The sequence below is a fragment of the Natator depressus genome, chromosome 3, assembly GCF_965152275.1.
Source record: "Natator depressus isolate rNatDep1 chromosome 3, rNatDep2.hap1, whole genome shotgun sequence".
Lineage (NCBI taxonomy): Eukaryota > Metazoa > Chordata > Testudines > Cheloniidae > Natator > Natator depressus.
Genome location: NC_134236.1, coordinates 143578238 through 143604645, shown reverse-complemented (window position 1 = coordinate 143604645; position 26408 = coordinate 143578238). Strand labels below are relative to the sequence as shown.

At 40.5% G+C, this 26408-nt stretch overlaps 1 protein-coding gene across 7 annotated transcripts in view; it reads right to left on the bottom strand.

Annotated features, from left to right (window-relative positions):
* CNST (consortin, connexin sorting protein) overlaps positions 1–26408 on the bottom strand; it is a 112917-nt gene that overhangs the window by 10498 nt on the left and 76011 nt on the right. For all 7 annotated transcript variants that reach the window (XM_074948945.1, XM_074948948.1, XM_074948947.1 and 4 more), the window contains 2 exons: positions 16593–17503; positions 4296–4431 (listed from right to left, as the gene is read on the bottom strand). In XM_074948945.1, coding sequence (XP_074805046.1) covers positions 4296–4431; positions 16593–17503 — 1047 coding nt within the window. The remainder of the gene's footprint in view (positions 1–4295; positions 4432–16592; positions 17504–26408) is intronic.

Here is a 26408-nt window from a genome sequence, read left to right as displayed (position 1 = left end):
AAAATGTTGCAGTGGATCCCATGTCAACTGTGGATATTGGGCCAGGAAAATTTGACACTTGGAGAGGAAGGATTATGCTTGTATCTTAAAATATATATTTTACAAGCCTAGAATAGTTCCACTGCCATGCAAGATCTTATTTACAATATTATTCTTATGGATGCTACTTGTACTCTGTTTTGGCTAACCAAAGCAACAAGAGTGAATTGACTTAGCTACAGCTATTTTATGCAGTATCAGAAGACAAAGTTTATCATTTGCTGTAAATACACTCTAAACAGTTTCTAATATAAAGACAAATTCTACTTAGTAACTCTAGTGTTCCGTATCGATGTCTGGAGTTGCCCAGAATCACAGAGCAGAATTTGACCTCTAGAACTCAGGTAGTACTGATTCAGAAATGTAATTGTACAATAGTACAGAATTACCTAAAAGATACATACAAACTATCTAAAACTAACAACTATTCAAAAATATTTACAATAAGAATTATTTAGTGAAAACTACAAGTCTGACAAAACCCAAAAAACAACAACTTTGGACACAGAAAAAGTTCCTACCCCAGCCCTGGAAGGAAGGAATCGAGGTAGCTGGAGCTACATGGACCTGTTATAACCTAAGCTCTGAACTTTTGGTGTTGCAAGAGGGCATTTGTGTGGCCTCAAAGAGATCTGCTTTCCAGAAGTTTCTGCAGCTGTGGGGGACAAACATCCCTACAAGTGGGAGTATGCAAAGGATACCTTGAAAATTATTATTAATTATTTATACAGCACCATAAGGGTACATGGCACTTTTCAGATATTTAAGACAGTCTCTGTCCCCCAAAGTTTACAGTCTATCTTAGAACACAGTGAGAAGGTGAAGATTAGAGGGAAGAGAAAAGAAAAGTTACAATGTAAGATCATGAGACTGCTGATTTAGCTTTTTAAAAAAAAAATTAGTGTTTTCAGTATATCACCATAAAAATGGATCACAACTATAAGATAATATTTACTGACTAAGGGATTCCACTGGGCACTGGGAACATAACTCCCAGCAATAAAGGTAGAGCTGGGCAGGAAATGGGTTTTCCCATCCTGTAAGCATTTGAGATTTTGAAAATTTTCCCATTTCACATCAGGACAAAATCAAAATCTATCAAAGTTGTTTGATATGAGAGAGAGAGAGAGAGAGAGAGAGAGAGAGAGAGAGCGCACGCGCGCGCGCGCTGCATCTTTCACATCCCAGATGAGTGCCCTACCCACCTGGCTACTGGCTATTCTGGGATGGGTCTCTCTCAATCTATCCTGTTAGAGCTGCTCCAGTTTGTGTACATAAATAGTTATTGGGTCAGAAAGAGAGAGTAGCCCAGCAGTTAGGGCACTCACCTGGGATGTGGGGACCCAGGCTCAATTCCCTGCTTTAAATCAGATGGATCAGAGACTTGAGCCTGGGGTTAAACCAGTGGGTTATTGTCTGTTTTGGGGTGGGAATCTCTCTTGTCTGAACCAGAAATTCCATCCTGTACCTGAGAAACCATTTCCGAATCATCTTTTGTTGAAACTGGTATATTCCCATGAAAAGCTTCAGATTCAATGAACTGGCATTTTCTGATGAAAAAAATGTTTCATCACAAAATTCCAAACCAGTTCTAATAAAAGGTGACTTTACAAGGGGAAAGAAACTCTCTGTTTTTGAGGATTTAGAGTTTGTCAGCAAACCAGAAGTTACAACCTTACATGCAGTACAACTAAAACACAACATAGGTACCACCTGGAGAAAAAGGGGCCACAGTCATTGTCAGTGCTCATAGATTTGAAGGCCACATGGGATCGTTATGATCACCTCATCTAAACTCCTGTGTAACACTGGCCATAGAATTGCACAAAGCAGTTCCTGCATCAAGCCCATAACTTCTGGTTGAGCTGGAGCACATTTTTAAGAGAGACGTCTAATTTTGATTTAAAAACATCAGGTGACAGAGAATCCACCACATCCCTAAGTAAATTGCTCCAATGGTTATTCTATTGTTTGCAATGGATTTACAGCAGAGATGAACTTGGCCCAATGAATGTTACATTTTAATCCATGCTTCAACTCACTTTACCTATGTGTTTAAAAATCCCTGGATGCCAAACTTGTAACAGGATAATGTACTGAAATTCCCACGACAAGTTAAAAATACATTGTGGGAGAAACTTTATCCCGGCACTTTCTTGGTAGATGGAAAATTTTAATGTTCATGCAACAGTGGGAGCTACAAGATCTAATATGCTGAAAGTGACCCTTTTAAAATATTTCTAATTATTTGTCTGGTAGGTTACAAAACACTGCCTTGCTCTAAAATCTGTTGAAGTCACTACCTGGCTAATTTCCTTTGCTAATAAAATATTCAACACTATGTGGCAATTCTGCCAAGAGATATCCCTGATATTCTCATAATCATTTGTACCAATTTAAAACCTAGTGTCATACCTCTACTCCCAATGGAGTGGGTTTTCTTCTTCTCTCCCCACTCCCAATCTACACAAGAGGAGATACTAAGGGGAGCAGAATTCAAACAGTCTAGTTAAGAGAAGAAGTAAGAGTTGATGTATCTTCAGGGGAATAACAGGAACAAACAAAGGTAATTAGTATGCCTGCTATTCTATAGGTCCTGGCCTTCCATTGTCTATTGGTTTTTGGTCCCTCCTATGGTTTATGGTGAAAATAAAATAAATTGACAAGTAAATCTAAGTTCTTCTCAGCTCCTTTTCACATTTTACCTACATACAATCAAAGCTTTTGTGTGTGTAGAAAGGCATCTTTTCACACATGTAGTGGCCAGCATCTAACTTCCTCGAAGCTTCAAGCATTGAGAGCTCCTAAGGGAAGAGGAGCCACTCCCTGCACTCATTCCTGACCGTGTTGCCAAACAGTCCTGAAGAACTGGGAGATGGATCCTTCCACTACTGGATCCAACCCCTGCATCCCCATATCCTTCAATCTGACCACAGGGCCATGAAGAAGCCTCTGCAAAGAAGAGAAACAGCCCCAACCATGACGTACACTGAATCGGGAGCCTTAAAGAGGCTGAGAAATGGGACCTCCCAAGACCAAAACTCACCCTCACTAACTCAGAAAGGGGCTGCAAACTCCCTCCTTCCAAACCACAAAGGACAATCACTCTCACTTGTGGGGAGGAGCCAGGACACCTGCAATCCTTGGGAGGAGGAGCCAGGACACCTGACACCTCCAACCCGCACAAGAAAAAGAGCAGACACAAATTCCCTGAATCCCCAAAATCTCCGTGCCCTGACCCTCTCAGAGGGAGAGGAGCCAGGATTAGTTCTCTCTAGGAACCACCACAACACAATCTGTCCTTCAGCCCAGAAGAAGAGAAACCATGAGTTCCTGCCCCATCAGTAAATATTTTAAATACAAATATAAATTCTACTGGTTTTTGGTTAGATGATTTTGGCAAGTATGAATTAGGCCTAGTCTCAGATGACAATAAGACAAGAAGGAGCAATGGCCTCACAAGAAGAAAAGTAAGTTTTGGCTAGATACAGTAACACCGAAAGATCTTTTTGGGCCCCCACCCTGCTCAAGTGTGGAGTGACTCTTATTGCTGCCACGATTGTGATAAAGGTGCTGTGATGATAGTGATGGACTGTAGTAAAACTCATTCCAGTAATGACAGCGAAGTAAGGATTTCCCCTGCAGTTAGTTACCCCATCAGTAGACAGGGATACATTAAACATAATTTAAACCATATTTCAACTGCAAACATATTGACACCTGTGTTAGTAATTATAAAACAAGATTAAAGCCTCAAGCCTTCCAATCCCGTAGTTCTACAAATATGGTTTCTCAGCAGGCCTGGTCATCCTGGAGGGCGAGTTATGTAAGGGGAAACAAACATGCAAGTTTTTTGCATTGCTTTTTTTACATGTTGGTAAGATTAATGAACAAAAACCTACTTTTTCCACTTCTAAGGATTAGAAATTAAATGAAGGGAAATCCAGATAGGAGAAAGCTGTCAGGCATATGAGAGAGAGGAGCATCCCTCCTTCAGCCCCTTTGTTCTGGTTAACTAACTTGTTGCACAAAAACCTTTGCACATCCCTATCCATTTCTAGAATAACTTTTAGTACAGTCCATTGCTACTTTCACTGCATGGAGAATAGCTAGCAAGCCAATACAGGGCAGACAATAGCAATAATTGGTTTAAATCAGACTATTTCCTGCTTTTCTTCCTATTTAACAAATGAAAGCACAGATATGGTTTGTAATTGTATACTATGAAAACACATAAATTAACATAGGCAAGCTACCTTGATCCAAGGTGTCTTCCATTTCTTGGAATCTCACTCTTCTCTTTGGATTTCTCTGCTGGATTTGAGCAAGTGTCTTTCTTTCACTGTCATCTCTCTTCTTTAGAATGGACACCAGTCCCTCTGCTGGGGCAGCCTATGAAAGTTTATAAGAATCATTTGGCACAGAGTGACAAACAGACTGTGTTAGAAATCCAGACACGAAAGCCACTCAGTAATGGCTGTAAGGGGAGAAGGGAATGAGAACCAGCAAAGAAACAGTTTCCCCTTGTTTATTTTCTTGTAATGCTGCTGCACTTGTGAAATTATTTCTTCATGAGTACATCTCCAAATAGATAGGACAACTGCAGTGCCAAATTGCAGTATCGTTCCTTTTCCTGCTGTGTAAGAGGAGAAAACTTCTCTTTAATTGTTCTCTAAGTTAAGTATCCAGAGATCTATTCTCTTGGATCATGTATTATGTTGTAGTCTCTATTAGTTTCTATGTAGCTTAAGGCCTTATATTCATGAGGGATAGAGGTAGTGATGAATATGGGTCTTCAATACCTTCAGCGAACAATAAAAGGACAATAAATTTACTCTCTTTTTCTAAAGGTCAGTAACCCTGCACAGACCCTCACAAACCACTCTTGGAAATTACATTGCTTGATTCATTGCCCAACATTGTGACTCTAAGGCAGCACACCTGGCTCCCCTGGGAGGCAACAGACTAGTCTGGGGACACAATGTACAACAGAGGAACAGCAGGGGGAGGGAAAGCTGCCTGACAGCCACTTCTAGTTTCTCACTGTAATAAGCTCTCTGAGTAAAACAGCAGGCAGCAACTCAAAGGTCTTTGCTCTATTGGCATCCCCATAATGCAGCTGGCCATGGGAACACTCACATAAACAGTGCTCTGGGCAGCAGGTCACTATCCAGTTTTTCCATTCTCTTCCTGCAGCAATCAGGTCAGCTGCAAGAACACATTGTCTACCCCCACACAGCCAACAAAGGATGCCGCCCCTACCCCAACTAGCATGTAACTTTTTGGTGAGAGCAGAAACGGAGAGGGCAAGCAGGTAGGGAGGGAGAAGCAAAAACCAAGAGAATGTGGGAGGGGGAAGACTGAAAATTAAAATGTATTTGGAGAGTTAAAAACAGTATAAAGACGATTACATAGAGAAAACAAAGCTAAAAGGAGAGACAGAGGCAAATGAATTAGGAGATGGCACGATAAGACACAGAGAGGTGCTGGACCACCCAGCAACTGACATGGAGTGGTGGCCATGGAAGGTCTCTATCCAAAAAGGTTGGGAACCTATGTCTTATCGCCTATATTTAGTTCCTAAGACTTCAGTCCCCCCCCACCCCCGGCCCTTGGTTAAAGGACCCATTTTTCTCAGCTTTCAAGAGCTCTGTTCCCGAGTGTCTCTCTAGTGATGGATGTAAAGATGGCTCCCAAAATTCAATAAACTTCTTTCAAAAGGCAGGATGCTTTCCTTCCCTTCCTGTGGGCTTCCCATCTCCTTGTACGATTTCTACGTAAATTAGGCTTCCATAGTTTCTGATTCCATCAGGCTTAATTTTCGGAGACAGGTAGTTAGCTATGACATCCCCTCCTGTCTGGGGAAACTGTACAGCCTAATATCAATGGGCATCCATAACTCCTCATCTAGTGTTAGTACATACATTTCACAATTATATTAATCACTGGTGTGTCATCTGAGTTCTACTGAGGTAAAAGGAGACTGGCTAGCATCTCTAAACAGGGGTGTTTGTAAACTTTTCAAAGTTTTAGCTTTCAGACACCTCAACAACAAAAGCTTCCCAATAGCAAGAATAGATCTGGTATCTAGTTTTTAACAGTGGAGTTCCATGGAAATTCCATTTTTATGTTGTTTTCTATGCTGTACGATTGCCCTTGTAAATAAGTTAGTAAATGCTGTAATCAGATTTCTGTCTGACTGCAACATATTTTAGGATATGTCCTCCCAATTAAACAATACAACAGGGAATGTCTATTATTTATTCATAGATTATAAGGCCAGAAGGGACAGGGATCTCTATGGTCATCTAGTCTGACCTCCTGCATAACACATCCATAGAACTTCCCTGAATTAATTCTTGCTGTAAGTCCAATAGCTGTGGTTGAACGAGAGCATATCTTTTAGAAAAACATCCAATCTTAATTTTAAAAGTGTCAGTGATGGTGAAACCACCATAACCCTTACTGAACTGTTCCGATAGTTAATTATGCTCACTGTTAAAAATTAGCACCTTATTTCCAATCTGAATTTGTCTAGTTTCAACTTCCAGCCATTAGACCTTGTTATACCAGACTGAGGAGCCCATTATAATTTTTTTATTACCGATATATATGTACTTATAGACTGTGATCAAGTCACCCCTTTACCTTCTTTTTGTTAAACTGAATAGATGAAGCGCCTTGAGTTTATCATTAAAAATATTTTTTCCAATCTTTTAATCACTCTTGGGGCTCTTCTCTGACCCCTCTCCAATTTATCAATGTCTTTCTTGAACTGTGGACAAAAGAACTGGATACAATATCCCAGTAACAGCGGCACCAGAGCCAAATACAGATTATGTAACTGCTCTACTCCTACTGGAGTTCCCCTGTTTATACATCCAAGGATCACATTAGCCCTTTTAGCTACAGTGGAACATTGTGAGTTCATGTTCAGCTGACTATCCACCATAACCCTAAGCCTTCTTTCAGAGTCACCGCTTCCCAAGATAGAATCTGCCATCCGGTACGACCACTGTCTTTGTTCTAAGATGTAGGACCTCACATTTCCCCAAATGTTGGTGCTGATCTCATTAGATGGGCACACAGAAGAACATTTCAAAAGCACACCCTGGAGCACAGGAAAACTACTATCTTATTCTAATAAAAACCAGATAAATGGTACCACTGTCATTCAGCATTGGGACGTTCAGGCTGTAGCACCTGGTGAGCGTTAAACAGACATGGTATCAAACTGTCTGAGAAAGAATCTAAGACAGCTTAATAGAAAATAATTGAAAATACTGTTCCTTCAAAATACAAAAAGCAAGCAATTTTTTTTTAATATACCAAACAAACGAAATTATTTGTGCATACTTAGGAGCAGAAGAGACTAGGCAGAGAGATCCCAACAGAACAAAAGTAGGAAAAAGTTGGGCTTCTCAGCTCAAAACAATAATTTTGCAGAATAAAGATACCAAATATGCATTCACTGGTTGACGCAGTAACCAAGCAATTTTTGTTTGGCAAGATTAGGTAATGTCATGAGTTTTTCGTAGAAGACATATTTAAGGTAAGTAAATGGACAGAGACTGACCACAGTATCTGATATATTTGTGGCAGAGAGCCAGATCCTGCATGCAAGATACTGAACATCTCAGAGCATCAGGCTCTGAATGTTCAAGTGGCAATGATTTTCATAATGTTAGCATGATACAATCCCATTGAAGAAGAGTAGTAACGACAGTGATGTAAGAAACGGTACAGGACAATTAGTTGGACATGGTGCTTATAGTCACAGGCCACATTCCTAGTCTAAAGATAGAATCCATGAGACCAAGTAAAGTTTCTGGAATTTGATTTCTTCATAATGAGTTTGAAATGTCTAGAAAAAATAATGACAGATGACAAACTAAATACAACTTTCTGAAGGAATTTCAGACAAGTATGTAGGTCCACTTTTATCCTCTGTACAAAAGAGTGTAAGGTAGGAAAAGTCACAGCATATCAGCGATGCTCAGGTAGTGATGTGGAGCTGTTAACTTCTACTGGCTTCACCTGGATCTATTCAACTTCCAATGGAGTTGAGTATATACAGAGATTCCCATTAGTACACAAGAGGCTAAGTGATCTAAATATAGGGAAGCTATTTAGGGCCATGGCTTTTTAGAAAAATTAGAATCTATTGACAAAATGTGTTTATCTGTAGTTCTACTCATATTTTTGTAGAGACCAAATATTAAGCTCTAAATAATAAGCTGTTTCAATACTAAAGTAACATGACCACTTACAACCAAAGTAGACAATTGTATTTGCAATAAAAATAATTTATTTATATATATATATATATATATATATATATATATAATTGCAGTAACAACTCTGACTACTTCTGGTTAAACAGTAACATATTAAGAGGGTAAAAGGGTACCTACTCTGGGCAGTTAGAGGCTGTAACATATAAGAGGGTAAAAGGTTACCTACTTTGGGCAGTTAGAGGCAGAAACCTACCTCCGCCTCCCAAATTACTATTTTTCAAACAGAAGCACCAAACAATGCTGGCTTTAACTGGCTTCTTAATTTTAGTATTACTACAACTAGAGATGTTCTTTAGTAAGAGTACAGTGTGGTATATTGAAGACTGTGTTGGAATTGCAAGTTATCACTTTTTAGAGTGTGAGAGTAGGGGGTGGGAGGACGGCTGTTTCCTGGTCCTGCTTGCAGACTATGGTGTTCTGTAGCAAAGCATGGGAGACAGTCCTAAAAAGACAGCTTAAAGCAAGGTGGAGTGACCTGTGCCTTGCTGCCTTAGGGAGAAGCCTACATTCTCTCTCTGTTTTTGGGTTCTTGCATGAACTAGGAAAAGAAAAAAGGAAACGTTTCAAAGTAAGAGAGTAGCTAGATGGCGCAGGGAACTGTTGTCTGAGTAGTAATGTAAATGCACATATGAAAATTTGCTTAGTGTGTTAGTGTCATCACTATCTGATAAACATGGTCACAATTGCACAAAAAGAAAAGGTTTTCCAGAAAATGGTATTCAACTGAGTTTTAGACAAGAGCTTTTAAAAAGTTAGTTTATAACATTGTAAGAGGATGCAACTATAAGTGTTCACATTTGCTGGATGTAAGACTTGCACATTTGAGACATCTCTATAAATCCAACACCAAAATGGTAAGGGCAGTAGCACACATTCCCTGTGATCCAGGTGTTGATAGGAACAGTCAACTGTTTAAACACTGCAACTGAGTTTTCAGGATCATATGGCAAATGTGAGAGGCTACTAGTTTACTGACAGACTATGCTTTAGCAAACTTCTAGGATACATAAAGAACATAACATCTCTCACAAATTAAAACACAGAAGCAATAGACAACAAAACTGTGTGAGAATATTCACATTGAATCAAACTAAAATAAGATTTAAGTGCTAGTGTCTGTTCACAAAGCCCTTCTTTAAAACACCTATTGTATTTTCCAATTACTACATAATCCTTTTTGGCAAGAACACCAACTATTTAAAACTGGTGCAGATACTACAATGATGAGCAGTACAAAAAAATCTATAAATAAAACTGAAGTTGTAAGTATACATTATACATAAAACAGAAGTGTGCATAACAACTGTCCCTTGTTGCAGAAGGGAGAGTTACTATATTTTAGTAAAATATTTTAAGTTATCCATGCTGCCCTTTGGCCATTGAATTTCAATTGAGTTAGAAGGTGTGCCTCAATTTTTCCTCCCCAGATATTCCTATTTATAGCCTTCATAGGTTGGCAGTTATGTCCATGCTGGAAATTAACAGGACTTAAAAACAGAAAATGTATTTAGACATGCCCATTTCTGTCCTGACATCATCTTTACTTAAGAAGAAAAACATCTATCCCCCCCATTAAGTTTGAGTGAAATTTTACTAGTACTTTTATACCTACTCTGTATAAGAAGGAGTTAGTAAAAACAGATTTGTTACTCTGAAAATTAGCAGGAGTTGGCTGCCTACATTTATGTTACAGATGAGGAGGGTGCATTAGATATATATGATTTGCCACTGAACCAAATATACCTTTCATCTACTAATGAGGGACAAGACCCAACATATTTATAATCGTCAGTCTCAATTTCACAGAATATGTGGATTCAAAACTCAATATTCCAGGCTACTTTTATGGTTTTGGCCTGCTGTAATACCCATTGTAATCTAATCAAATTAGCAGAGGATATGACAACATGCTGGCACTCTACAGAAATGATAAGGATAGCACAAACACAGAAAACAAGCGGTCTGTTTCACAATTTCTGCTTCCTAAATAACCTCACAATGAGGAGCTACATACTGCATAAATGCATATTCTAATCAGACAGATCAGAGACAGAGAAAGGTCAAGACACTCCACAGAGCTGTGTTTAAAAGCAGAGGTTGATGGCATAATCCAGTAGGCACTGCACCAATAATGTCATTTCGTATTTTCAGCGACTTAACTGGTAAAAAGATAATGATTAAGCTTGGCTCTCGCAGCTACTGGCAATATTTTATAACCATTAGCTAGTCAAACAATTGTTGCATTGAGACAAAGTATAAGTACAAAAAAGGTGCATTTGTACACACTTCAGAAGCATGCAGTTTTAAAACCACATTCAAATATAGTTGAAAGGATAAAGTTAAACTCTGATGCACATTTCCTTTTGATACTCAAAGTAAACCCCATACCCTGATTGTCACTTAGGGGCTTAAGCTATTATTTTTAATGAAACAGTAACAATCAAAAAAGCACATTAAAACCCAGCAAACACAGCGAGAAAAAAAGTGTCTAAATTGGTTATATACGAGATGAATGTTATTTGACCCAGCTGAACTAGAAGTAATTGTCTACGATCAGCTCATCATAATAGAAAAAGACACTTGGGCAAAGCTGTCATTGGTAGTGTTGTTAAATTAGCCTTGCAAAATGCTAATAAAAATTTACCAGCCCAGGCAAAAACACTACTCACACTTCCTTACCATGATAAAATGAAGGGTGAGCAGGGAATGATAGTTTACTCATCTGTTGGGGGGTGGGGGGGAAGGGGAAATGCTTTAGGAAACTAGAATGTTTGACGCCTGAATGTGTTGCTATAATTGTATTGTTTGTGATAAAGAGGATCGATGGCTCCTGTTGAACTGCATAAGGAGCGGGCTAGTTATCACTAGCAGTGTGTTGTTAACTGGTTCAGGTTGTAACTGTGTGAAGTCAGTCTTGCTACTCTGAGTTTCACTCATTGCCCTGCCTGCCGATTGTTATACAGACTGAGTTTCATGTTTTAGTTCTAATACATAAAGGTTATAATACATACTAAAACAGACTGAATCCCAGGCATCTTAGACTTTCAACACCTTATACACCATCTTCCCCATTAAGGAAAGTGAGTGAGGCCTTTCAATCTTGCAGTTTCATGAGTTTCATGTTTTAGTTCTAATACATAAAGGTTATAATACATACTAAAACAGACTGAATCCCAGGCATCTTAGACTTTCAACACCTTATACACCATCTTCCCCATTAAGGAAAGTGAGTGAGGCCTTTCAATCTTGCAGTTTCATGAGTTTCATGTTTTAGTTCTAATACATAAAGGTTATAATACATACTAAAACAGACTGAATCCCAGGCATTTTAGACTTTCAACACCTTATACACCTTATACACCATCTTCCCCATTAAGGAAAGTGAGTGAGGCCTTTCAATCTTGCAGCAGTAGAATTGCCAATGTCTTTACCTTTGAAGTTATGGTCACTGGGATGTGTTAACCCTCTGACCTAACAAGTGTGACAAACTGCCAAAGGCAAGACTACATAGTTAAGCTATTAGCAGTTTCATTCTGAAGTGGACCAAATCTCTTTTGCTATATTAGCAAAAAATACATAATACATATGAATGATTAAACTTTGAAAAGTGGCTATTGGGTAGGTTCACTAGCTGCTGTTCATATTATATTTAGATGCCATCTAACCATTCTTTTCTAAGAAACTCATCAAACGGTTACCTGGGCTTCAGTACATAGCAGTAGAGGTCCTGATCCTACCAATGTTTACACATGTGAACAGTTTTATGTACAGGAATAGTTCCATTGAACTCCAATCTACAGGATAAGGGCTATATACAACAATTAGGAATCTCAACATGGTGTCGTCTCTGGACCTTGTTGGTAGAGATAGGGACACACTTGATTTCTGTGTAACAGCCCTAATATCATCCAAATAATCTGGCCACTCAAACAGGAAGTGTATAATGTAAACATAGACCTTATAGGTCAAGTTGCATCTGTTACATCTGTGAGAGTCTGACCCTTTAATGATAGGTAAAATGATGACTGAGTGGTACCTTTAATTCTGTTCCATTGTGCATACAATCTATTCAACTGCTCTTGCTGTCAATTCTTGATCCTTTCAGAAATAGTAGCAAGCTGACCTGAGAAGACAGCTTCCTCCTCTGAAATCTCTTCCAGCTGATAGTCTTCCACAGCCCAAGTTCAGTGAACTTCAAGGCCCTTTGTTAAGCTATATGTTTGTTCCAACTTTTGTCTGCCTGGTAGGGTGTTTTTTATGATTTATTGGGTTTTTGCTTGGAAAGACCAACATTTAGCAATATTTTACATTTATTGTGAGATTCCCAAGTCCTGAGAAAAAGGCCACCATGTATAAATGCCTGAAATAAAAGTAGGAACTCTCCATTCTATTTGTATAATTAGTGTTTGAATTCAGACTTAGAATGTAATGGGGATACTGTGTGAAATAATTCTCTGATCCAAATATAGGGCTAATAAAAAACCTCTCTTTATGATAAATATTACAAGAATATGCATGTATGCTTTTTATGTATATATAATGATTTTTTATGTTCAATAACTTATTGAAATCTAAGTAACAGTGTCATTAGACCCAGACAATCATACCAAATAGATACAAACCATATGGTAGGGTAAGTCTATGCAACTTATTTTGAAATAATAATTATTTCCCATTTCCTTTCCAAGTCATCTGTGTTCTGTTTTACTCCTGCTGAGACTTGCTCCATGAGAAATTTTACTCTGATCAGATTGACCCATCCAGTACTTTGTAGTCCACTATACATAGGGCCCTACCAAATTCAATGTCCATTTTGGTCAATTTCATGGTCATAGGATTTTTGTAAATTTCATGATTTCAGCTATTTAAATCTGAAATTTCATGGTGTTGTAATTGTAGGGGTTCTGATCCAAAAAGGAGTTGTGGCGGGGGGGGGGTCGCAAGGTTATTGTAGGGGAGGTTGCGGTACTGCTACCCTTACTTCTGTGCTGCTGCTGCTGCTGGTGGCGTTGCCTTCAGAGCTGGGCAGCTGGAGAGCGGTGGCTGCTGGCTGTGAGCTCAGCTCTGAAGGCAGAGCCGCTACCAGGAGCAGCACAGAAGTAAGGATGGCGTGCTATGGCATTGCCACCCTTACTTCTGTGCTGCTGCTGGTGGGATGCTGCCTTCAGAGCTGGGAGCCTGGCCAACGGACGCTGCTCTCTGTGTGCCCAGCTCTGAAAGCAGCACAGAAGTAAGGGTGGCAATACCACAATCTCCCCTAAAATAACCTTGTGATCCCCCTGCAACTCCCTTTTGGGCCAAGACCCCCAATTTGAGAAATGGTCTCCCCTGTGAAATTAGTATAGTATAGGATAAAAGCACACAAAAGGCCAGATTTCATGGGGGAAGGCCAGATTTCACGGCCTGTGATGTGTTTTTCATGGCCGTGAATTTGGTAGGGCCTTAACTATAGGATTAATTAAATGGTTTTGTTTTTCCATTACCACTGTAAAATTTATGCAACGATTTCTGCTTTCTAAATATTACACATTGAAATGATAATATCAAGTATTTCCTTCACAGAATATTGTGTCAATACATACTATTCATACTTTTTGCCAAAACCAACTTCAAAGGTTTCATGACAACAGTGGGAGTAATTACATATTGAGTGCAAAGATCAGTTGACTTGTCAAAATGTTAATGATATCTTAATTTAAATTATTTTTAACAGTACTGCTAACAAAAAAAAAATCAAAATATTATTATTTATTATTTGTATTAAAGGAAATTAACAATAGAAACAAATTAAGGGGCTGATTTCTCAGAAGTGCTGAGCACTTGGAGATTCTGTTCTCTTCCACTGAAGTTGTGGGCTATTAGCACTTCTGAAAATTAAGTCCTAAAATAACATTAAGTGGCAAGATTAACTGGAAAAAAAAACCACACAAGGAAATGGAATACAGATGGGCTATACTGTCTTTAACTCACCCTGCTTAGTCTAACAATTGCAGGCATCTCAGAACAGTGTAAGATTCTGCATACTACACATTGTAACTTTTTTGAGATTAACTCCCCTCCTCCTTTTCCCCCTGATTTATACCTCACAAACTCAGGTCTCCTGCTAAGGATGACTGGAAAAAGACTCTCTTTGGAGCGAACCAACACTGCTCCTTATTTGGCAAGAGAGAATTTGTTATTGAGTTATGCAAGGTACTCTCTTCCCTCTGTCTGAATAGTGCTGCCACAGCACTTAAAGCCCTGGGAGCAGAATGAAACCAGGAATCAAACAAGATTTCCCATAAGAAAGCAATATCATCAGTTCAGTGAGCCAGCACAGGTCTAACTTTGGTGAAGAAACTGGGTAAAAAAATTAAATGGTTAGACCAGGTATGTTTAAACTGCTAACTTTTATAGAATTTATTTAGAATTCCTTTCTATATTAAAATAAATGCTTTAGCTGTGTAGCTCAATATATTGAATTTCCAGAAGGTACCCAACATGGAAGGATGATATTTAAGGGGCTCTTCTTCTATATTTCCACAGGGGTTGGACTGGACTATCTGTAAGGTATAATTTACAAATTTTCCAAAGCAGTCTCAATTTATGCACAGAGTTTTGCACATGCAAATCAGCAGACTAATTAATTCAATGATGCATGCAAATTATGGTGTTTCCACGTGCAAATTCAGGCCCTGATTCGGCAGACATTGGACCCACATACATAATGTTAAGCTAATGAATCCAAAGAGCTGAGGTCAGCCAACTATATGAACGTGGTACCCAGTGAGGCTCCTGATCTCATGCAAGAGGCACTGGAGGAATGCAGTGTGCTCAATCTTGGAGCAGCAGTAAGGAGACCTTTGGGGCAAACTCTGTACTGACAACTCTTGTGATTTTGTCATGCATCTCACAACAGAGAGGATGGATGATCCAGTGGTTAGGGCACTAGCCTGGACTTGGGAGTCCAGCATTCAATTCTATAGTCTGCCACAAGCTTCCTGTGTGGCCTTGGTCTCTTAGTCTAAGTTCCCCATCTGTAAAATGGAGTTTATAGCACTTTCCTACACTTTAAAGATTGTGAGACACTCAGACACTATAGTAATGCAGGCCTTTCTTGAAACCCCAGTTGCTGGAATCGCATGATTATGTGAGAATATCAGCTTTCATTTAAAAAAAAAGTTTCTAGCCTTCGTGGTTGTAGACAAAAGCCTGAAAACATGAACTAAGTATACCCTAAAGGCTGAAAAAACAGAAGACAAACAAAAAAAGAATTCTAAGTATTATTTTTAAACATCTCATGATTTTGGAGGCCTGACTCGTGATTTTTGAATGCTTAGGGATGCCAATACTACACGCTATCCCAGGCCTTTCACCTGCCACATGCATAAGCATAGTGGCTGAGGAAACCTCTGCTTAATCCCTAACATCCTACATTCCTGTAATGGGGCTCAAAGGAATAAGGGCAGAATTTTGCCTTCTATTTTTAAATATTTTAGAAGAGCTTTTGATCTTTAGAATTAATTGTTGATCCTCATTATGGGCCATACTAATACAGCTAATGGTTCCATTGACCAAGCCCTGAGGCTCCTAATTACTTTTGTTTGAACAACAGAATTGACAGAGGTTAGGAAAATTATAAGTACATAAATAAAATGTGTCAGGGAAGGTTTCTTCCTGTCTAGGCTTTCCTGTTCTTATTTAAAAACATATACAGAGATGTATAAAAAAAGAGTTACAGAGTATATTATATAGGTAATTCCCCTCTCTTCTATTACTCACCTATGGGAACAGGCAGTGGAAAAACAAGTGTTACTCTATCAATGAATAAGAATGATTAACACTCAATTAAAGAAGATAATTTACAGCACCTGCCATTTACTGTGCAACTTCTTTGTATAAAATTACAAGGGAAGAAATTATTATGATTTCTCAGCACTCCTAATACCAGTCTCTGTGTATAAAATAATAATGGTAAGAATATTTCATGTTGAGACAGAGTGAAAGTCTGATATTCAGAGGTGCTGAGCCCCCAACAACTCCCATGGACTTCTGTGGGAGCTGTGGATGCTCAGTATCTCTGGAGAAAACAATCAGGCTGTAAATCAATTCAGAGGAAGAATAAAAACAAATAATTTGTTTTCCTTTCATATTAAAAATAAGTAAGTGACGTGTAGGAATATATATTTAACACACATTTTAAAGAAGGCATCAATTTCTAAGATTATAATAAATTCAATTTTTTAAAAAAGTTTTTATAGTTTTCCCAGTGTTTACCTCTGCAATCTCTATCCTTTTTGCAAGTTCATCAAGCGAAGAAAAGCTGTCATCTAATAATAAAGCTTCTGTTGAACTGCATGATGCTTGCTCCAGTGGAATATCTGGAAGAGTTTCAGAGTCCTCTTGGTTTTCTAAATTTGCAAGGGATTCTTCAGTGTCTTTTATGCTACCATTTAAGAATCTGCCAAAAAAATCTTCCGGTTCTTCATTATTTACCTCCTCCTCCTGCTGCTTTGCCATCTCCTGCAGTCCCTTGTATACTTTTGGATGTGCAGGACTGATATGTTCAGGTGCTTTGTTACTTCCATAACACATGTTTTCACAAATGTTTGATGCCGTTCTGTCCTGTGGGGATTTTCCATCCTCATATCCTAAACCAGACTTCTGCTGCTGCTGGTCTAATGCACTGTTTCCTAGCTGGCTTCTGGCAGTCTCAGTAGAGCCTGCACAGTGTTTTGACCTGAGAACATTTCTTTCAGCTTGTACATTTTCATCTTTAGAAATCAAATCAGGAGGGATATAATCAGCGTCCGTTAAAACTAAGGTGTCTACCATTGACTCACCAGAGAGTTCCACTCCAGGCTCCTTAGCCACGTCTTCTATTTTTGCCACATCCTTAGAGAACTGCTTCTCTCTCAGCTGCAAACTGTTATCTTTACCAGCATCCCCAGATGATAAACAGCCAGAACAAGGCCTGCCCACTGTCCCTATAGACTGGGTGTGTGGCTCCAGTGTTGATTCAGCATTGCAGTACTGCTCCTCCATGTGGTCCTTCCCTGCAGCTATTTGAAGACTTGCTGCTTCCATAAGCCTATCAGTTTTACTATCACACAGGGAGCTCGCACTCATCTGTCTCTCTCTGCGCTGGTTTTCTTTTCTTGGTCCAATGCCAGGCCAAGTTTCAGTATCTAAATGCAACAGGAAGACAGTTCCAGCATTTTAAAATGATTCAAAACATCAGTAGTGTGTAGAAAGAGCCCACTATGACTTGATAACACTGCACACAAATGTTTCAGAATAAATTCCCCTCCAGTGCAGATAATGCCGCTCCAGTTAGTAGAAAACTCAAAATACCCAGAATAAATCTTAAAAAAGACCCCAATTCAGCAAAGCACTTAAGTGAATGTTTAAAGTTAAGAACATGCTTAACTGATTTGCTGAAAAGGGATGGGATTACTCACATGCTTAAAGTAAAGAATGTTCTTAAGTGTTTCAAGGAATAAGGGCTTAATTTCCCCCTCAAACATATTTCATGCAAGGAACTACATGTAGATTATTCCAAGATTTCTAGAAGGAAGGGTGGGAAGGTAAGAGGGATACGATGTCATAACTACAGAAGAAATTTTTTTCCTGATTCCACTGCAATGGGTAGCGCAGACATTAGTATTACTGTTATCTATATAATTCACACACTTCATTGAGGTATGTAGGTGCATTTTTAAAAAAGCCTAACATCACAAGAATTGAATGTATTTTCCATGTCGTCCTTTGTCTTCAATATTTAACTCTTTCCTTAAGTTAATGCAAAGTAAAATAAAATATTTGATTACAATAGTCATAGATAAAAGAAATTTTAGCTGTGTAATTTATGGACTTCTGTGTGGGTAGCCAGTATGGGTTATATATTAAAAAACACAAATACAATTTGGATTTAGCTTATGTTTGGTTTCAGATACTTTCAATATAAAATTACCAGGGGAGAGTGATCTCTGTTTACTGAGCTGTTATGGAACTTTATTTTACAGAGAAGTGAGAATAATAATACACAAATACTATGAATTCAAAAAAGTTTAGAGTTACACTCATTTTTGGTTAGGAAATGTTGGTAAATTATTTATCGGTAGGTTAAAGAACTTACAATTCAATAATTATTTATTTCTAACAAAAGTACGAATTTAAGAAATAGTACATTCAGCGTCAATACAATATTGTCATGTAGCAGAAGACCAAAAAGCTAATCTGAGTTGTGACTAAACTTATTAGATATGGGCCTTAACTGGAACCTCAAATCCAACCTTCTTCCCCCCACCCCATCAGTTTTGGGAAGAGAAAAAGGGAGTGTCTGAGATTCAAATGACAAAGCAATCTCTATTCAACAGACATTTTTTTAAATAATACACAACAAATTCCTAACTCAAAATCTACTTAATTGATTTTTTGATTCAGAGTCAAAACCAGAAGCATCTATGGATCAGGTTGATGGAAGAAATCTCAAGCAGCCCCAGAAATTTCCACCATTTTCTGCTGAAGCGTCACAAGATTCTTATAAAGCTCACTTCATCGGATGAAGCTTATGCTCAAATAAATTTGTTAGTCTCTAAGGTGCCACAAGTACTCCTTTTCTTTTTGCGAATACAGACTAACACGGCTGCTACTCTGAAACCTGTCAAGATTCTTATGCCATTCAATCTGAATCCATGCTAGCTATGGATTTTGCATCAAACCTGAACCCTAATGTAAACCTGCACTGGAACAGAGCACCGCCTCCTCTGCTCAGCTCTCAAATATATTTGAAACAGTGCTGAATTTCTGTGTCTTAAAGGAAAGATTATATTTGCTGATAATCCTCATATTTTAAAACTTAATGAAATAGTAGCTGAACATGAAAAGTAAGGTTAGAAATTATATGAAAGACCACGCAGCCTACTTGAGGATGAATAAAAATCCGAACGTTAATAGATGGAAGGGATGCACAGAAGCTAACTTATAGAGGATAATGAAAGAAGAAATGGGTATGAGAGAGAGAGAGAGAGAGAGAGAGAGTTAGTTTTGAAAATTAGGCACAAAGGACAAGACAGCTGAGGGGTTTGTAATGGGATACATGTATAGGTCACAAGTTCAAATACAGCCCAGATTGTCAGCAGCAGGATTTTGTTACCATCTGTCAATTTTTCCCAGTTGATATGACCATGTTACAACAGGCACCTTTGTTGGCAAGTAGGAACACCAAAGATTAAATGGACATGGAAATTAAATCAACCTTTTTACCATGCGAGATGCCCCCTTGCGGTCCGGGTTGAAACAGACAGACATGTCTGTGTGGGGAAGCTTACACTGTATGTCTATGCTGTAACTGTACTAGAGATGGAGGACTCCAATGTCCAGCGCTGTCAGTCTTTTTATGAATATTAAGGCCTATATTTTCAAGAGTGACTAGTGATTTTGAGTGGCTCATTTTTTGGAGAGAGTGAGAGAGAGAGCATCCAATTCAAGTTACCCTAAAGGCAGCTGATTTTCAGAAGTGCTGAGAACCTGCTCTCTAAAAATCAGGCTCCTTTAAGGTGTCATGTCGGATGCCCAAAACCAGAGGCATCCAAAATAAACAAAAATCAGAACTAAATTCAAGTATGGAAGCAAAAACTCAGTCTAGAAAAATAGTATTCTGTTCATAAGAAAGTAATAAATGCTTCTAGCATTATGAGGCATAAACAGAGATCCAGGAAAGCGAGATCCTATGATTGCCTTCAATGTTCATGTAAAATTTTGGGGAGTTTTTTGTAGCTTCCCTGGGAACATTTAAAAATGTTTGTTTGGCCAACTCACATACCTTTTAGCTGATGCGGCTCACACCAACAGTAAACATAAAGCAACTCAAGATATTCGCAAAAATCCATTAAGGCTGCTTTTCAGTAATTTAATGAGGAGAGCAATAATTTATAATGTTGCTGCTAGAGAGATGCAAAAACTTGTCACCTGAAAATTTTCCACTCCCAAAAGCACATTATGGAACTTAAAAGTGCCTTTCCAGGTATGAGTCACACTGAGAAAATTAAACTCTCTTGTGGGTCCTGGGAAGCCACAGTCTTAACCTGTTCCTTTTGTTTGTCCAAGACAGCCTGCCAGAGTGATATCCTGTGGCCACCTGCCAGCTGGTGGCTTGCACAGATTTTTTCCATTTGGGATTAACCTAATAAGGCCTACAAGAAACTGGGAGTTGAGTAGTTTCTCCTGCATTTTGAGGAAGGGCCGAGGGTACAAACTAGACATAAGAACAGCCATACTGGGTCAGACCAATGGTCCATCTAGCCCAGTATCCTGTCTTCCAACAGTGGCCAATGCCAGGTGCTTCAGAGGAAATGAACAGAACAGGGCAATTTGGTGTTTGGTGGAGGCTGGAGGAGCAGCAGCAAAAACTGCTCCACCTGGGGTTGGGGAGGGGGTGAAGAGAAGGGGAAACCTCTCCCCCCGCCCAGTGGTACCCAAGGAGGACCACACAATGTGATGTGCTTGAAATCAGATGAGAAACATTGAGTTTGCATCTCATCCGTCCATTATTACTGTGGACGCTGTCAGGGTCAGACTCTTTGATGCTGTAAATCGTCATCACTTCATTGACTTCAACTGAGCGACACCGATTTTTACCAGCTGAGAACCTGGCCCTTAATTTGTTTTCCAGAGAGCAGAGTACTTGGATACCACAATGATGGGTGACTGTAGTCGGGCCTCTGACCCTTCAATGCACCCCCTTGTGGTTGAGTGTTTGATAACGATAGTCTTGCCCCAGTTTCCCTTTATTTGGGATCATGTGGCCTATAGAGCTTGGCCTCTTTTTACGGTGTTTGAGTCACCCCTTTTGAGGCAGTAAGGGGTCTCACCCAAGGTCCTAGTGGCCCTGTGAGGGGCCTCCATTCGCTGCTCCCAGGGTCTGAATTCTCCCTCTCCCTTCTTCGTCAGAGAAGGGATGAAAAGAAGTCAAAACAGAGCTGTGAATAAAGTTCAATAGCCTGAGTTAGGACAGACAGCCGCAATCTGGGCATCAGCAGTCTTTGCCCTCCTTCAGTGTCGGGGGTGGAGGCCCTCCCTCTCCTCTGAGTCCCAGCCCTAGGGCTTGATAGACAATCAAGGAGTGTGTGCTTAGGTCTCCTGCTGCCCCCCAGGGCTGCTTCCTACCTACAGTGTTCTGCAGATATCTGCTGTCTTGCAACCCTCCCTGAATCCTTCTACCAGGAAAGTGGTCTTGCTGGCTGGCTTTTTCCTATCCAGTTCTGTGGAACTCCTCCACAGTGGCTCTCAGCCTCTCCAGTGCCCACTCTGCTCTGTCTGGGATGCAGCTTTTTATCCCAGCTGTCAGAAACCAGCCATTTAGCTGCAGTGAGGCATTGCTCTCTTCATTAACTCTTTAGTGACCGCAGCCCTGTGGGGCATATATAGCCCATCACACTGATCCTTGTAAAACCTTGATGAAACTAGAGCATGTTGACCCGGCCCTGCAGTTCAGATTACGGGTGTGTAAATTACAGCACATACTAGCGTGTTGCTCTGTAACTGCTCCACGTAGGCTCTGCAAGTGCAAACTAAAAGGTACCTTGTTTACATTAATGTGTCCTGTTTCAGCTAGTGCATGCTGCCGTTTACACCCCTATAGCCCAAACTGTGGGGCCATGCAGACAAGCCCCTATATCGGGGTGGGCAAACTTGTTGGCCCGAAGGCCACATCTGGGTATGGAAATTGTATGGTGGGCCATGAATGCTCACGAAATTGGGAGTGTGGGCTCTGGGGTAGGGCTGGGGATGAGGAGTTTGGGGTGCAGTAGGGTGCTCCGGGCTGGGACCGAGGGGTTCGGAGGGCGGGTGGGGGGGGGAATCAGGGTTGGGGCAGGAGGTTGGGACAGGGGTGCAGGCTCTGTGTGGCGCTTACCTCAAGCAGCTCCCAGAAGCAGTGGCATGTCCCCCCTCTGGCTCCTACGCAGAGGCACAGCCAGGCAGCTCTGCATGCTGCCCTTTCCGCAGGCACCACCCCTGCAGCTCCCATTGGCTGCAGTTCCCAGCCAACTGGAGCTGCGGGGGCACTTGGGGCGGTGGCAGTGTGTGGAACCCTCTGGCTGCCCCTATGTATAGGAGCCGGAGGAGGGACATGCCCTGCTCCACGCGGCTTCTGGAAGCAGTGACAAGCCCTTGACCCCACTCCCCGGAGGGAGCTCGAGGGCTGGATTAAAATGTCTGGAGGGCCGGATGCGGGACAGTTCCTCAGCTTTGTCACCTAAAAAGAATCTCCCTCTCATCCTCAACCGTGAAGACTGATGCAAAAAATTCATCAAGTTTCTCCTCAAGGGCCTTATTGTCCTTGAGTGCTCCTTTATCATCCCGATCATCCGGTGCCCCATTGGTTGTTTAGCAGGCTTCCTGCTTCTGATGTACTTAAATTTTTTTTTGCTATCACTTTTTGAGTCTTTTGCTAGCTATTCTTCAAATTCTTTTTTGGCCTTCCTAATTATATTTTTACACTTCATTTGCCAGAGTTTATGCTCCTTTCTATTTTCCTCACTAGGATTTAACATCCACTTTTTAAAAGGATGCCTTTTTGCCTCTCATTTCTTCTTTTACTTTGTTGTTTAGTGACAATGGCTCTCTTTTGGTTCTCTTGCTATGTTTTTTAATTGGGGGTCTACATTTAAGTTGAGCCTCTATTATGGTGTCTTTAAAAAGTTTCCATGCAGCTTGCAGGGATTTTACTTTTGGTGCTGTATCTTTTAATTTCTGTTTCACTAACCTAACCTCCTCATTTTTGTGTGGTTCCCCTTTCTGAAATTAAATGCTACAGTGTTGGGCCACTGTGGTGTTTTCCTCACCACAGGGATGTTAAATTTAATTATATTATGATCATTATTACCAAGCGGTCCAACTATATTCACCTCTTGGACCTGAACCTGTGCTTCACTTAGTACTAAATCAAGAATTGCCTCTCCTCTTGTGGGTTCCAGGACTAGCTGCTCCAAGAAGCAGTCATTTAAGGTGTCAAGAAACTTTATCTCTGCATCCCATCCTGAGGTGACATGTACCCAGTCAATATGGGGATAGCTGAAATCCCCCATTATTACTGAGTTTTTTATTTTAATAGCCTCTCTAATCTCCCTGAGAATTTCTCAGTCACTATTAGCATTCTGGTCAGGTGGTCTGTAATATATCCCTACTGCTATATTCTTATTATTCAAGCATGAAATTGCTATCCATAGAGATTCTATGGTACAGTTTCAAGTATCAGGGGGTAGCCGTGTTAGTCTGTATCCACAAAAACAACAAGGAGTCCGGTGGCACCTTAAAGACTAACAGATTTATTTGAGCATAAGCTTTCATGGGTAAAAAACCCACTTCTTCAGATGTTTTTATGGTACAGTTTGGTTCATTTAAGATTTTTACTTCATTTGATTCTACGCTTTCTTTCACATATAGTGCCACTCCCCCACCAGTACGACCTGTTCTGTCCTTCCAATATATTTTGTACCGTGGTATTACTGTGTCCCATTGATTATCCTCATTCCACCAAGTTTCTGTGATGCCTATTATATCCTCATTTAATACGAGGCACTCTAATTCACCCACCTTATTATTTAGACTTCTAGCATTGGTATATAAGCACTTTAAAAACTTGTCACTTTTTAGCTGCCTGCCATTACATGATGTAATTGAATGGGACTTTTTTTCATTTGACTGTTTCTCATCAGATCCTACCTGTATTTTATCATCTTCCATCCTCTCCTCCTTATTAGGACATAGGGAATCTCCATTTATAGATCCTCTCCTAAGGGATGTCCGAACCATATGCTCCTCTGCATCTGTCAGCTTTCCCCCAGCCCTTAGTTTAAAAACTGCTCTATGACCTTTTTAATATTAAGTGCCAGCAATCTGGTTCCATTTTGATTTAGGTGGAGCCCGTCCTTCCTGTATAGGCTCCCCCTTTCTCAAAAGTTTCTCCAGTTCCTAATAAATCTAAACCCCTCCTCCCTACACCATCGTCTCATCCACACATTGAGACCCTGCAGTTCTGCCTGTGTAACTGGCCCTGCGTGTGGAAACTGGAAGCATTTCAGAGAATGCTACCATGGAGGTCCTGGACTTCCATCTCTTACCTAGCCGCCTAAATTTGGCCTCCAGGACCTCTCTCCTATCCTTCCCTATGTCATTGGTATGTACATGTACCATGACCACCGGCTCCTTCCCAGCAATACACATAAGTCTATCTAGATGGCTCGAGAGATCCGCAATCTTTGCACCAGACAGGCAAGTCACCATGTGGTTCTCCTGGTCATTGCAAACCCAGCTATCTATGTCCTCATGATCGAATTGCCCATTACTAATACCTGTCTTTTCCTAATAACTGGAGTTCCCTCCTGCTGGAGAGGTATCCTCAGTGCGAGAGGATACCACATCATCATCTGGAAGGAGGGTCCCAACTATGAGATCGTTTCCTTCCGTTCCAGTTGGATGTTCTCCTTCCCTGAAACTTTCATCCTCAACAACAGCACAGAAACTGTCAGACCAGGAGTGGGACCGTTCTACTGTATCCCAGAAAGTCTCATCTATGTACCTCTCTGTCTCCCTTAGCTCCTCCAGCTCAGCCACCCTGGCCTCCAAAGCCTGTACACGGTCTCTGAGGGCCAGGAGCTCCTTGCACCGAATGCACACATACGCCACCTGCCCATAGGGTTAGGATTAGAGTTAGGGTTAGGGCAGTTTACAGTTTGTAAAATATTTTAAAATATTTTAGTAAAATATATATATATAAATATTTAGTAAAATATTTTGTAAAATATTTTACTAAATTCATTATTCATTATTTCGTTCAAGAGAGTTTTCACACAAGACGAATATGTAGGGTTTTGGCCATCTTGAGTTACAACAGGAAAGTATTAAGACTTTCAGACCGGTGCTGAAAAAATGAATACATACAGTATGTGCTCCAACTCTACTATTTTAAGAGCAATACACAGGTTTAGAGGCCCTGATTCATTCAGCAGGCAGAAATCAAGCGCCAGGACCCTGGCAGCCGAAACTGTATGAGAGGGAGGGGTTACACAGCAGCACAAGCTGTAAAATAGGGGAGTCTACACATCCCCCACCATCCTCAGCCAGCTGGGTTCTGATGGAGGCCTGGGTGGAGTTTAAAGCTGCTTTCCTAGGAAGAATCTCAAGGGGGGAACAATGGCGAATCCCCTTTGGAGCCAGCTGTCTTCAAAGGCACAAATTGCAGTCCTTTGCGCATGCACTAGATGAATCCAGCCAAGAGTGACTTAGATTAATGAAGAAGCGGCATTTTCTTTCAAGGATGCTATCACACTATATATATTTTACCTAAATTACATACCTACAGTTTTATATATGTACACAGACAACACAGACATGCCCCCCATCCCCCACTCTATACATGGTAGATAAGTGGAGTCTTTGGGCTTGTCTAGAAGGAAAAGCTATTGCAAAATAAGCTAGGGTCTGAAAATCAAGCACAATAGCTTTCTGCACTCTCTCCCCATGTGGATACACTTATTCCACACTAAAGCCTTGTGAACACAGGCAGTGGCAAGTAGGGTACACACAGCTACAAGCTGCAGTGAAAAGCAGGCTAAACTCATGGTATGGTGGGTAGCTACAAGCTGCAGTGAAAGGCTCCAGCAGGCGGGGTGGCAGTGGGGAAAGGCTTAAACAACTTCCTGCTGCTGGAGCCTTTCCCTGCTGCCTCTCCCGTGCCAGAGCTTTTCCCATGGTGGGAAAAGGCTGCAGCAGTCGGACAATACACTGCTAACAATAGCAGTGTAGATGGGGGAGGCACTGCTTGGGCATATAGAAAACTGCAGGGTACACACCCCTGAGGTTCTGGTGTGTGTACTCCACTTACCTAATCCATGCCTCGCCCTCTACAGTGCTATTTACGCCCATGCTGGGGGGGGCGGGGGGGGCCATGCAGTATATGTACTCTACATGCTACTGTAAGTGTACAAATAGTATAAAGGCACTCTTAGGCTGTTTAGCTGAATCCACTTTGGAAAAGAGCCTTAATGAGTTTATAAATGACCAAATTAATGGCTTGTCTACTTGGGA